The sequence below is a fragment of the Triturus cristatus genome, chromosome 6 (genome assembly GCF_964204655.1).
Source record: "Triturus cristatus chromosome 6, aTriCri1.1, whole genome shotgun sequence".
NCBI classification, from domain to species: Eukaryota; Metazoa; Chordata; class Amphibia; order Caudata; family Salamandridae; genus Triturus; species Triturus cristatus.
In genome coordinates, this window is record NC_140589.1 from 1,248,332,550 (window position 1) to 1,248,345,633 (window position 13,084).

The 13,084-nt window shown below is 50.5% G+C and overlaps 1 protein-coding gene across 2 annotated transcripts in view; it reads right to left on the bottom strand.

Moving 5' to 3' along the window:
- Positions 1–13,084, bottom strand: part of NPHP1 (nephrocystin 1) — a 708,547-nt gene that overhangs the window by 23,735 nt on the left and 671,728 nt on the right. For both annotated transcript variants that reach the window (XM_085612188.1, XM_085612187.1), the window contains exon 19: positions 5,876–5,920. In XM_085612188.1, coding sequence (XP_085468314.1) covers positions 5,876–5,920 — 45 coding nt within the window. The remainder of the gene's footprint in view (positions 1–5,875; positions 5,921–13,084) is intronic.

Here is a 13,084-nt window from a genome sequence, read left to right on the forward strand (position 1 = left end):
AACTCTTGGCAGATGTTATCACCACAAGGAAGACAGTTTTCAGAGTTAGTAGTCATACAGGGTAGCTATGCATTGACTCAAAAGGAGAACACATTAAGAAGGTGAGAACTAAATTCAAGTCCAATTAGGACATAATGAAGGGCATGGGAAGACACTTATGCTGGCTTTTAAGGAATTTAGGGCCTGATTACGAGTTTGGCAGTGCTGCAGCGAGCTGCCACGCCAGTGGCAGCCACGTCAGTGCACTGCTGAAGCACCATCAAACCCATAAGGAGACAGCCTGCCAGATTCCGAGTTGAATGCGGTGCAGGCGGTCCAGCAGTGGCAGTCCCATGGTGGTGCCTTTCAAAGGCTCGTATGCGAGCCTTAGAAAGGAAGCACCGTGGGAGTGTGAAAGGACGTTCCTGCAAGCATGGACTGTGCAGTCCATGCCGTGCAGGAACAGGGGGTGCATACCAACAGGGGGGCACACCATGTGTCCCCCTGCATGCACCCCAGGCAGAGAGGCAACAGGGGACCCTGTAGGGCCCCCTTAGTTTCCTCACTGCACCCCTTTTCATGGCGGGCTCACCAGCATAAAAAGGGTTGCAGTGAGGAAACTTGTAACATGCTTGGCAGCGATGCAGAGACACCACCAGCATATTACAGCCTCATTCTGCTGCGCCTCCGACGCTGGATCAGGGATCATGGGGTGGTCCCACCGATGTAGCTGTAATACGGTGGGCAGACCGCCAATCAGGCGATCCAGGGACCACCACCACAGGTTAGGCACTCCAATGGACTGCCAATCTCGTAATTTGGCCCTTAGTCACAACAGATGAGTTAAATAGAGATGGTTGGTATGGCAACCATAGAAAGGCAAAAATGGTAGAAGGATATCCTTTAACTGTTCCCAAAGCAAAGCCTTGCCAGAAGGATTTCAGACAAGGGTGCGGACAGAGGATCATTCGAGTTAGATGTACACCAAGCCATAAACTTGTGCCACTGCCAGGTGTAGATGGTTTTGGTAGAAGAACGCCTGACTGCCAGAATGACACAACATACTTCGGGAGGGAGATTAACTGTTGCCGCCCAATCTCCATGCAGGAAGGTGGAGAGTTGACTTTGGATGCCTAACCCTGCCCCGTTGCTGCAATAGAAGATCCTTTAAAGGGGCAGCTTGACTGAAGGACAGATGCTTATGCTCAGAGGTTCGGGATGCCATACTCTCCGTGCCCAGTCAGGGGCTACTAAGATGACTTGGGCCCCGTTGTTCCTGATCTTCTTGGGAACTCCGGACAGCAGTGGTATTGGCAGAAAAGCGTATAGGAGTCCTGAGTTCCAATCAAGACAAAGCACGCAGCACGTTCTTGGGGGTAGCGTAAAGATCTAACTAAGGTTCTCCCCAATTTTGGGAGAGGCCTTGTACCACCTCGGGATGAAAATCTACTTGTGATCCACTAAGCATTGATGGCTGAGTTCTTCTGCTCTGGATTTCAGAGAGCTTGGCAGATGATGAACCAACAGGAATGTGTCCTGGAGTTCAAGCCATGGCCACAGATGTAGAGCCTTTTGACATAGGGACCACGACCCACTCTGCCCTACTTGTTGAAATACAACATAGCAGCGATGTTGTCAGTGAACATCTGAACCAGCCTCCCCTTCATGGAAGGAAGATAGGCTTTCAACGCCAGACGAATCACTAAGTTCCAACATACTGATGTGGAGCTGAGTTTCTACCAGAGGCCACTGATCTCCACCTCTCTCAGGCGGCCACCCCAACCCATAAGTGACACATCTGACACTACTGAGAGAGTTCTGCCGTTGAGCTAATTGTGGTCCTTGAGCCAACACTACAGGTGTTTTGCAGTTTCCTCCAATGTGTGAACCAGGTCAGAGAGATTCCCCTGATGCTGAGGCCACTGGGACTTCAAGTCCCACTGCAGAGCCCACATATGCCAACAAGCATGTTTTACCATCAGGATGCAGGAGGCAATGAGACCCAGCAGCCTCATAGTCAGTCTCACCAAAATATAGGAAAGAGGCTGATATCAGAATCATAGCCCGAATAACCTAGATTCACTGTTCCGGTGGATGAGCATGAAACTGCACTGAAACCAGAACAGCTCCGATGCAAAGGGGCATTTGAGGGGGAGACAGGTGTGTCTTTGGTGCATTGATAGTGAACCCCAGCGAGTGTAGGAGGTCCGCCGCAGTCTGGAGGTGGGAGATGCCTGCCTGTGGCAAGTCAACCTTCAACAGCCAACCATCGAGAAAGGGGCAGACTGGAACCCCTGACCTCCGCAGATGTGCTGCAACAACCACCATCACCTTGGTGAACACCTGAAGGGCACTGGTAAGATCAAAGTGGAGCACAGCGAACTGATAATACTCCTGGCCCACCATGATCTGTAGGTAGCCTCTGTGGAGAGAAAGGAAGGGAATGTGGAAATAGGCATTCTGCAAGTCCAACGCTACCATTCAGTCTCCAGGGTTGAGGGCAGATAAGACCTGATCCAGGGTAAGCATCTTGAATTTTATCCTTTTCCAAGAAGTAGTCAAGAGGGCGCTGAGCTAAGATAGGATAGAGGCCTCAATCTTTCTTTGGCACTAGAAAGTAATGGGAATAACAACCATGACATACTTCTGATGCTGGCACCCTCTCGATGGCTCCTTTGGCCAGAAGGGCCTGTACTTCCTGACGCAAGCGTGCAAGGTGGTCCTCTATCAGCTGATGTGGGGACAGAGGGGGTGGCGGTTGCGTTTGATGGAATAGGGGGCATACTCCGTTGGACAATCTGGAGCACCCACTTGTCTGTTGCAATCCCACTTCATTGGTGCAGATGACATCAGATTTTGCTGCCAACCAGAAGCCCATGCTGGAATGATGGCAAACTAAACCGGCTTTGATTGTGCGGCTGCAGGGGGAGGGGGTTGGAGAGCATATTGGACTGACCTCTGGGTTTGGGCCCCACTAGGCTTGTGGGAGCCGTGTCTGTAGCCATGAAAGCACCAAGACTACTTGGCTATGATGGTTAGGGGGAAACAAAGCTAACAGAGCCTACCATAGCCATGGATGTGGTGTATGGTGGAATGTGGATGTTGTGGGGTCACAGAGAGCCCCAAAGACCTGGGAGGGGCCCTACTATCTTTGAGCTCTCCACAAACGAATCCACCTTGTCTCCATAGAAGGGCATGTCCATGAGCGAGGCTTAGACAGCCCCCGAATAGCCAGTATTCCTCAACCAGATGTGATGTTTAAGCGCCACAGAAGAAGCAATGGTTCTGTGAAGTGATTCATCATATCTAACCACATCTGATTGTGAACTTTGCTGTGTCTCAGCCATCAGCATTAACTTGGGAAAGTATGGCCCTGGCCTCATCCGGGACAATAGGGGGCATTTGCACAACTGAATCCCACACAGTATGGGAATAATGGCCCAATAAGCATGCAGTGTTCACAGATCGCAGTGCCAGGCTGGTGAAAGAAAAAAATCCTCTTTCCCGAGGTATTTATTTCTTAGATTCCCTATTGGTGGTGTGGTATGGAATGCACTGGTATCGATTCGGGATATTGAGGCCTGGACCATCAGGCTCTCATGGGTGGGATGCTGGATGAGGTAGGCTCGATCACTGGGCATGGGCGATGGCTTTGGGAGATAGTCCTGTGCACAAGAGTGCCTGTGCAGGGCATGGCCCACGCCCCAGAGCAGGACATCAGTGAGGGCTTCGTTAAAGGGTAGTAACGGTTCTGATAGGTATACATCCAGTTGAAGCGCCTCCATCCAAACATTTGTTTTGACTTGAACTGTGGGCAGCTGTAGGCCCAGGACCTCGGATGCACTCCTGACCACCATCGCAAAAGAAGCCCCTTCCTTCTTGCCACTGTGGAAGGAGAGAGGAGGCCAATGTACAACAAGGTATCCAGACCACTGGCATCAGCCAGGTTCTCACACCAGTTTTCATCGACCATGAGCTCTGCTAGGGGGTCAGTGAAGGAATAGAGATCCTCAGATCCCCTCCATTCGTGTTCCTCAGTGAGCCCTAAATGAAATAGGGCTCTTTCTCCGATTCAGGCCACGTGGGCCTGGTTGGCACTGAAACTGACATGGTGGGATGCTGGTTCAACTCTGTATCAGAGTCAGGAATCGCAATATGAAATACAGGGCCACTGGAAGGTGCCCCAGAGGAGGTCGGTAAGTTGCAGTCAGGTCTGATCCACCAATGGATCCTATGGGATCGACGGGCGCTGTGGGCGAACCCACCAGCAGAGGTCTAGTCATAGACCCTTCCAAACCCGTGGTACCTGAAGGTTCGTCAGAGTGTTTCAGCCGACAAATGGCCGACCAATGGTCTCATAAAACTCTCAGAGCTGGGCGGGGGTTGCTTTGAGAAATTCAAGGAAGTATGGAGCAGACCCAGTTTCGATACCGGCTGCACAGGGACCCACTGCAAGCGAGGTCCAGATATTTGGTGATGTTCTCTCTCGTTATTAGAAGAATGGGAGTGACGTGGAGAATTTGAAGAGCGCTTTGGCTTCTTGGACTTCTTCATATGGGACTTTCCAGAAAAAGTCCTAAAACAATACAAGGATTGAAGCGAGAAATTCTGGGAAAGGTCTTGAGACCTCCCATGAGAATGGAACCTGGAGTTGCGCGCAGTCACGTGACGAGTAGCCAAAACATTTGTGGCTCGCTCGCGGGTGGCCATAGGGTTCATCATACTGCATTCTACCCACAACACAAATTTGTGGTCCTTCTTAAGGCACCAGAGACATACCAAGTGGGGGGTCTGCCACCGACATCTGTCGATGACAGATGCCACAAGGTTTGACCCAAGTGGGTTTTTTCTGGGACATCTCGTAAAAAAAGAGAAAAAAAGGCACACCAGTTAACAAAAAGGTCAAAGTCGGTCAAAAAATGACTATTGGGAGCTCGATCTGGATCCACGCTTGTGGTTCAGAAAAGAAGGAATGGAGGTCAGCATGCTGGGGTGGCACCAGTATAGGCACTGTGCACGTTGCTTTTGGATGACGCCAACAATGGCACACATAGTCAAACGACACCACCTCCAAGCGCGCAAGGAGGATCCTCAAAAAGTTCTGGATCCATTCTGATGCCTGGGAATATTCTCAGGTAAGGAAAACTGTAAGTCTTCATCAGATATATCAGTCAGTCAAAATACTTTATTTCGATAAATTAATATCATAAAAAGATATAGGAACAATACAATTTCACACAATCAATTCATAATTAATACAAAATCAAATCATGATAAATTTACATACTATATCTATTTACACAAAAAAAGTACAAAAAAAAGTAAGTTCTTTATAAAAACTCAATTATTAAAATGTATTAAAAAGAGGTCAGTTATTAAAATATATCATCTTTTGGGCAAATTCACTGAGTACAGGTAATAAAATGTAACAGTTTAATATTTAAAGGAATAGTGCTTATTACGGCTGGGTTCATGCTAGCCATGGGAAATACAGCTTGCATATGGGGTGTACCTTTCCTCCTCAGATCAGAACATATGGTAAGAAGACCTGGGCTTAGGCATGTTGGGAGAGAAGCACATATATGAAGACAGAGGTGGCCCAAACAAGTGGCCCAAAGTTTGGCAGCACTGGCAATCCTACAGAGGATTACGCCTGACTAGATGAGAGTATGCAAAGTATTGAAAAAACAATAGCGGAGACTGAATGAACAACATTTAGAGGTACCAAATTGATACAAAATGAGGCTCACAGTTATGCTATCTGAATATGTTTCAAATAGTATCATGAAGCAATCCATCTGTAAAGTAAAGGTGGCCTGACTTTGAAAGTGAGAACATTTAATTAACTTCTGTTTAAAACATATTTAAAGGAATACTTAAAATACATTATTATTACCCTCTCAGATCTTTTCAATGAGCTCTCCTTATCTGCCCAGGAACTCTAACAAAAGAAAAAGAAAAACAATAGAGAAAATGTAAAATCAGAATCACACTTAGGCTAAACAATGGGATCTCTAAGTAGAAAATGTAATTTTTATTTGGGTGGCGGGGGGGGCTCTGACAAAAAGTATGCTAGGTTCAGCACACTTAAACCTACTGCCCAGCTCACCTTTCCTGACTTTCTGTTTTTTTAGCATGACCGCAGTGGAATGATGAAAGGAAGAGATAGTTAATATGGCAAGATATAAAATGTATTTAACAAAACAAAAAAAGATTTGTATACTAACTGCACAACTAGGATTGGTTGGTTTGATTAATATACTGGGAAAGTTCATTGTAATCATGCACATACTTACCACCTTTACGCACCATAAACAAATGCACAGAATTGGCTTTAAAGAACAAGTTACTTACCTTCGGTAACGATGTATCTGTATGAAACATTAGTTAGATTCCTCACCTTAGAATATCCCCAGGCGTCAGGCTGGATCCGGAAAGATTTTTGTAGAAATACCCCTTGCGCGTCGCTAGGCGTCGTCTGCGGCTCCGCGTCCGTCGTCGGCGTCGTGCGCCAGAATGACGTCGTCGGAGTACTTAAACGCTGCCCTCGCGCGCTGACGTCAGTTCTTATACATAGCTTTCCGCGCCATGCAAGAGACCGACACTGGTGCCAAAAAATCTAGGGCCCTGAACGGGAGAACCTTAACCCTAGATGTCGGTTCGCAGAACGGGGAGGCTGGGTGGGTCGGTGAGGAATCTAACTAACTAATGTTTCTTAGAGATACATCGTTACCGAAGGTAAGTAACTTGTTCATCTGAAAGAAACACGTTAGTTAGATTCCTCACCTTAGAATAGATACCCCAGCAATACCAACCCTGGAGGTGGGCCTGCGAACCAAGATCACACTAGAAAGTCCTGGAGAACAGAACGGCCAAAGTGGCCATCTCTCCGGACTTGGCTGTCCAGGCAATAGTGCTTGGCGAACGTGTGCAGTGAAGCCCACGTTGCCGCCTGACAGATGTCCTGCAAGGGGACTCCCCGTCCCAGGGCAGTGGTCGCCGCTGTGGCCCGGGTGGAATGAGCTCGCAGCCCAACAGGAGGGACCTTTTTCGCCAAAGAATAGCAAATTTTAATACACAACACGACCCATCGCGAGATGGTCCGCTTGTGCACAGCTTTACCCTTCTTCGCACCTACATATCCAACAAAAAGTTGGTCGTCCACCCGGAACTGGTTTGTGCGGGCCAAATAAAAGGACACCGCGCGTTTTGGGTCTAGACGGTGGAGCCTCTCTTCATCTTTTGAAGGATGCGGAGGCGGAAAGAAGGTGGGCAGCGTGACAGATTGCCCGATGTGAAAGGGAGTCACAACTTTAGGAAGGAAAGAAGGACGGGTCCGGAGGACAGCCTTATCCGGATGAACCGAAAGGAAGGGAGGCTTAGCTGACAGAGCCTGGAGCTCACTCACCCGCCTAGCGGAGGTGATAGCCACCAGGAAGGCAGTTTTCAGAGTCAGTAGACGAAGTGGACAGTTGTGAAGGGGCTCAAAAGGAGCGCACATCAGATAAGTAAGAACAAGGTTCAAGTCCCTCTGAGGCATTACGAATGGAACAGGAGGGAACATATGAGTAATGCCCTTGAGAAAACGGGAGACAACAGGGGACTTGAAAAGAGAAGGCTGATCAGGAAGCCTCAAGAAAGCAGAGATTGCAGCAAGATAACCCTTCAAGGTGCCCAGAGCAGAGCCCTGCTGGGCCAAGGAAAGAAGAAAGAGGAGAACCTCAGAAAGAGGGGCAGAAAGGGGATCCACAGCCTTTGCTGTGCACCATGCCACAAATTTGTTCCACCGGCAGGCGTATACTGTCTTTGTGGAGGGACGCCTGGCTGCCAGAATGACATCCTAGACTTCAGGAGGCAAGTCAAATGGCATCAACTGCCGCCGCTCAATCTCCACGCATGGAGGTGGAGGCTGGACAGGTTCGGGTGGAGGACCGTCCCCTGCTGCTGCGACAGAAGGTCCTCCTGAAGAGGCAGTCGTATCGGGGGATCGATGGACATACTGAGTAGCTCGGGATACCAGTACCTTCGTGCCCAATCCGGAGCCACCAAGATGACTTGGGCCCGGTCGCGCCTGATCTTCTTTAGCACTCTGGGCAGAAGTGGTATAGGCGGAAAGGTGTACAACAGACCGCAACTCCACTCGCGACGAAAAGCGTCTCCGAGCGAGTGCCGCCTTGGAAATTCCAACGCGTAGAACTGCTGACACTGCGCGTTCTCTTCGGTGGCGAATAGATCTAACCAAGGCTCTCCCCACTGCAGAAAGAGACCTTGCGCCACGTCCGAGTTCAGACGCCATTCGTGATCCATCATGCACCGGCGGCTGAGTTTGTCTGCTCTGGCGTTCAGAGAGCCCGTCAGATGTTGAACCACCAGGGTGATGCCCTGATGTGCCAGCCATGTCCAGAGGCGCAGAGCCTCCTGACAAAGGGTCCATGACCCCACCCCGCCCTGTTTGTTGCAATACCACATGGCGGTGGTGTTGTCCGTGAACACCTGCACAACACTTCCCCGGACAGAGGGAAGGAAGGATTTCAGTGCAAGTCGGATCGCCCTCAGCTCCAATAGGTTGATATGGAGCCGAGTCTCCGCCGGAGACCAGATTCCTCTGATCTCCGCCTCTCCCATATGGCCCCCCCATCCCAGGAGGAACGCATCCATCACTACCACATGCTCCGGTTGGGGTAGGGAGAGGGATCTGCCTCTGACCCAATCGCGATTCGTGAGCCACCTCTGCAGCTGGTTTGCAGTGCCCTCCGAGATCAGGACATGGTCGACAGGTTGCCTCGATGCTGGGCCCACTGAAACTTCAGGTCCCACTGCAGAGCCCGCATCCGCCACCTGGCGTGAGGTACCAACAGGATGCAGGAGGCCATCAGCCCCAGAAGCCGCAGCACCAACCTGACCGAAACCCAGGACAAAGGCCAGAAGATGCTAATCAGGGCCTGAATGTCCCGGACCCGCTGTTCCAGCGGATAGACCCAGAACTGCGCCGAATCGAGAACCGCTCCAATGAAAAGGAGCTTCTGGGAGGGACTCAGGTGCGACTTCGGCACATTGATGGAGAACCCCGGCGAGTGCAGGAGTTCGGCCGTAGTCTGGAGGTGGGAGACGACTTGCTAGGGTGAGCCCGCCTTCAACAGCCAATCGTCGAGATAGGGGAAGACTGGAACCCCTGATCTGCGCAGATGAGCTGCGACCACCGCCATCACTTTCGTGAACACCCGAGGGGCACTGGTAGGCCGAAGGGGAGCACGGTGAACTGAAAGTGCTCCTGACCCACCATCAACCGCAGGTAACGCCGGTGGGCTGGCAGGACGGGGATGTGGAAATAAGCGTCCTGCCAAGTCCAACGCTACCATCCAGTCTCCAGGGTCTAGGGCAGCCAGAACCTGAGCTAAAGTGAGCATCTTGAACCGGTCCTTCCGGAGGAAGGCGTTGACACTCCTGAGGTTCAAGATCGGGCGTAGGCCCCCTTTGCCCTTCTTGGGAACCAGAAAGTAGTGGGAATAACAACCACGACCTACTTCTGGACCAGGAACGCGCTCGACGGCCTCTTTGGCCGAGAGGGCCGAAACTTCCTCTCGTAGAAGATGCAAATGATCCCCCGACATACACTGGTTCAGTGGTGGCATGGCTGGAGGGGTCGTCTCGAAGGGGAGGGAGTAGCCCCTTCGGACGATTTGCAGCACCCACCTGTCTGACGTGATGGAGCGCCAGTGGAGCAGGTGATGGCGAACTCTGCTGCCCACTGGCGTTGAATGGGTCTGAAAGCTCGGACTAGGAGGGCTTTGAGGCGGATGCTGCTGGGGTGGACGTGGACTGACCGGCACGTTGACCTCCAGTACCGCCTCGGCGGAATCCACGTCCGCGACCGCATGCAGGTTGGTTCTGCGGCCGGTGGCTGGGTGGACGTGAGGAGGCGCCCCTTCCTTGGCCACGAAAGGGATGAAAGGCGGAAGTTTGCGGCCGCGGGGACGAAAGACCCAAGGACTTGGCCGTGGCCCGGGAGTCCTTGAACCGAGCCAGGGCACTGTCCGCCTTCTCACCAAAAAGGCGAGTGCCATCAAAGGGCATGTCCATGAGGGAACTCTGGACATCCCCCGAAAATGACGTGGACCTCAGCCAGGCGTGACGTCGAAGCGCCACCGTGGTGGAAATTGCCCGACCCAGCGAGTCCGTGGTGTCAAGTCCACACCGTATGGCATGCCGTTCTGCATCTCGACCGTCAGCAAGTGCTTGAGCGAGTCGTGCCCGGGCCTCCACCGGGCACAAGGGCAGCACGTCCTCCACCGTATCCCACAGAGAGTAGGAATAACGGTCCAAAAGGCAAGCGGTATTTAAAGACCGCAGTCCCAAACTCAGGGACGAGAACAGTTTCTTGCCAAACTGTTGCAACCTCTTGGATTCCCGATCCGGAGGATTGGGAGATTGAGGCCTGGATAACCAGACTCTCGGGGGTGGGGTGTTGGGAGAAGAAACTGGGGTCGCCCGGAGCAGGGCGGTGGCGCCGGGCAACGTTCCGGTCCACAGGAGGGACTGTGGAGGGCTTGGACCAAGTGCCCTGCAGAACCTCAATGAGGGCCTCATTAAACTGCAGCAGAGGCTCAGTGGAGCTTGCTGTCGGTTGAAGGACCTTAGTGAGGACGTTAGTCCTCACGGCCACAGCAGGCAACTCGAGCCCTAGGGCTTCGGCCGCCTTGCGCAGCACCACTGAGAAGGCTGCACCCTCCTCCGAGGCCACAGTCGGAGGAGAGATGAAACCAGCGTCCGGGGAGGTATCCAGACCGCTGGCATCCCCCAATTCCTCTGCCCAGTCCTGAGAAAGTTGGGCCTGAGCGGCCATAGGGTCATCAGACCCCTCCCAGTCGCCCTCGTCATCCAATTCCCGATAAACAGGAGGAACGATCGGAGCCAGGCAGTAGATGAACAAGTTACTTACCTTACATTAGTTAGTTAGATTCCTCAACTTAGAATATCCCCAGGCGTCAAGCTGGATCCGGAAAGATTTTTGTAGCAATACCCCTTGCGCTTACTGGCGCGGAAAAAAAAAGAACTGACGTCAGTGCGCGAGGGCGGCGTCTAAGTACTCCGACGACGTCATTCCGGCGCACGACGCCGACGACGGACGCGGAGAAGCAGACGACGCCTAGCGACGCGCAAGGGGTATTGCTACAAAAATCTTTCCGGATCCAGCCTGACGCCTAGGGATATTCTAAGGTGAGGAATCTAACTAACGTGTTTCTTTCAGCTAGTTCTGTGCATTAACATGTTCAAGCAGAAAAAGTAATTTAACTTTGGCAGTGTTTTTTTCTTATGGATATTGTGCTTTGTCTGCAGATTTGTTTCTTATATTCATTTTTTTTACGATCAAATTGATCAAGTTACTTACCTACAGTAAAACTCTTTCTGGTGATACTCTATAAAACAGTAGATTCCTCACCTTTCGAATATTCCCCAGCTGTCAATTTGGATCTATAAAATCTTTACCAGCTTGTAAGCTAGTAAGTAGCTGGTGAGTAGCATCATGCAGCTCTACACCAACGTCGTTCTGCTCTGGAATTTATGGGCAGAGTCGCATATAAGTGCCACCCATGCGTGCCAATGTTAGTTGCTTTCTACGCTGTGTCTGCCCCGGGATGCAGAGCCTACTAGCAGAATGGTTGTTACCTGGGTGCATACCTCTAGACTTGGGACCTTTTTAGATGGATAAAAGAGTCAAGGTTGCAGAATGGGGAGGATGAGAGGGTCGGGTAGAATCTAACAACAGAGTATCCACCAGCAAGCATGTTACCGAAGGTAACTAACTTGCTCTTCTGATGCATTCTTCTAACTGCGGATTTTTTATGGTTTGAATAGATACCAAAGCAGTACCCACCAGGTGGTTGGTCTGCAAACTGGTTAAGACCAAAAAGTCCTGCAAGACCAAGCGGGCAGAGTGCCCCTCTCCACAGACTCGACTTTCCAGGCATTAGTACTCTGTGAAGATATGAAGCGACCCCACGTCACAACCTAAAAAATATCCAGAAAAGGCACTCTGTGTGCCAACGCAGTGGTAGCAGGCTTGACTCTGGTCGATTGAGCTTGTAAGCTTTTTGGCCAGAACATAGCAGATTTTGATAAAGCGCACAATCCAATGAAAGATGGTTCTCTTCTGCCCTGCTTTTCCCTTTTGTTGCTCCAGTGAACCCAATAAAGAGCTGATTGTCTACCCAGTGGGTTTTTGTAGAGTCGATGTAAAATTTGAGATAGCGGGAGGGTGACTCTTTGCTCGACATTATAACAAGTCACCACTTTAGGAAGAAAGGAGGCTTGGATTCTTAAGACCAACTTATCCACAAAAAAAACCTTTATATGTTGGGTTTACAGAGAGGGCTTGCAGCTCACCCACATTTTGTGCCTATGCTATGGTGATGAGGAAAATTGTCTTTAGGGTGAGTTGCAATAACCGACAGTTGTGTAGTGGTTTGAAGGGCATACACATGAGGAATACAAGGGCTAGAGTCATATGTATCCCACTGAGGCGTAATCAAAGGAGTAGGCGGAAACGTATAATGCAAACCTTTAAAAAAATACATCAAACAGTGGATGTAAATAAAAAGGGCTCATCTGACAACCACAAAATGGCCAAAAGAGCAGACAAATAACCTTTAATTGTGCTAGGCCAGGGCCAACACAAAAAGCAACACTTTAAAGAGTTTTGTCTGAAGTGCGTGAATCTACTAAGTAACGCACCAAGCCACAATTTTGTCCCAAGAGCAGGTTTATACCGATTTAGTGAAGGGATGCTTGGTTGCCACGATGACATCAACAACCTCAGGAGGTCAGCTAAATGCAATCAACTGCTGCCACTTAATTTCCAAGCACGGAGGTTCAGATTGCTCAAGCCAGTGTGCAAGAACCTGCTCTTCTGTTGCAACAGAAGATCCTCTCGAAGCTGCAGTCTGATCAGGGGACAGATGTGCCTGCCCAGGGGTTACAGGTACAACACTTTCCTGGCCCAATTTGGTACCACTATTATGACTTGGACCCAGTTGTTCCGGATCTTTTTGAGAACTCGGGGCAGGAGAGGTACTGCCGGAAACGTGTACAGGAGTCCAGAGCGCCA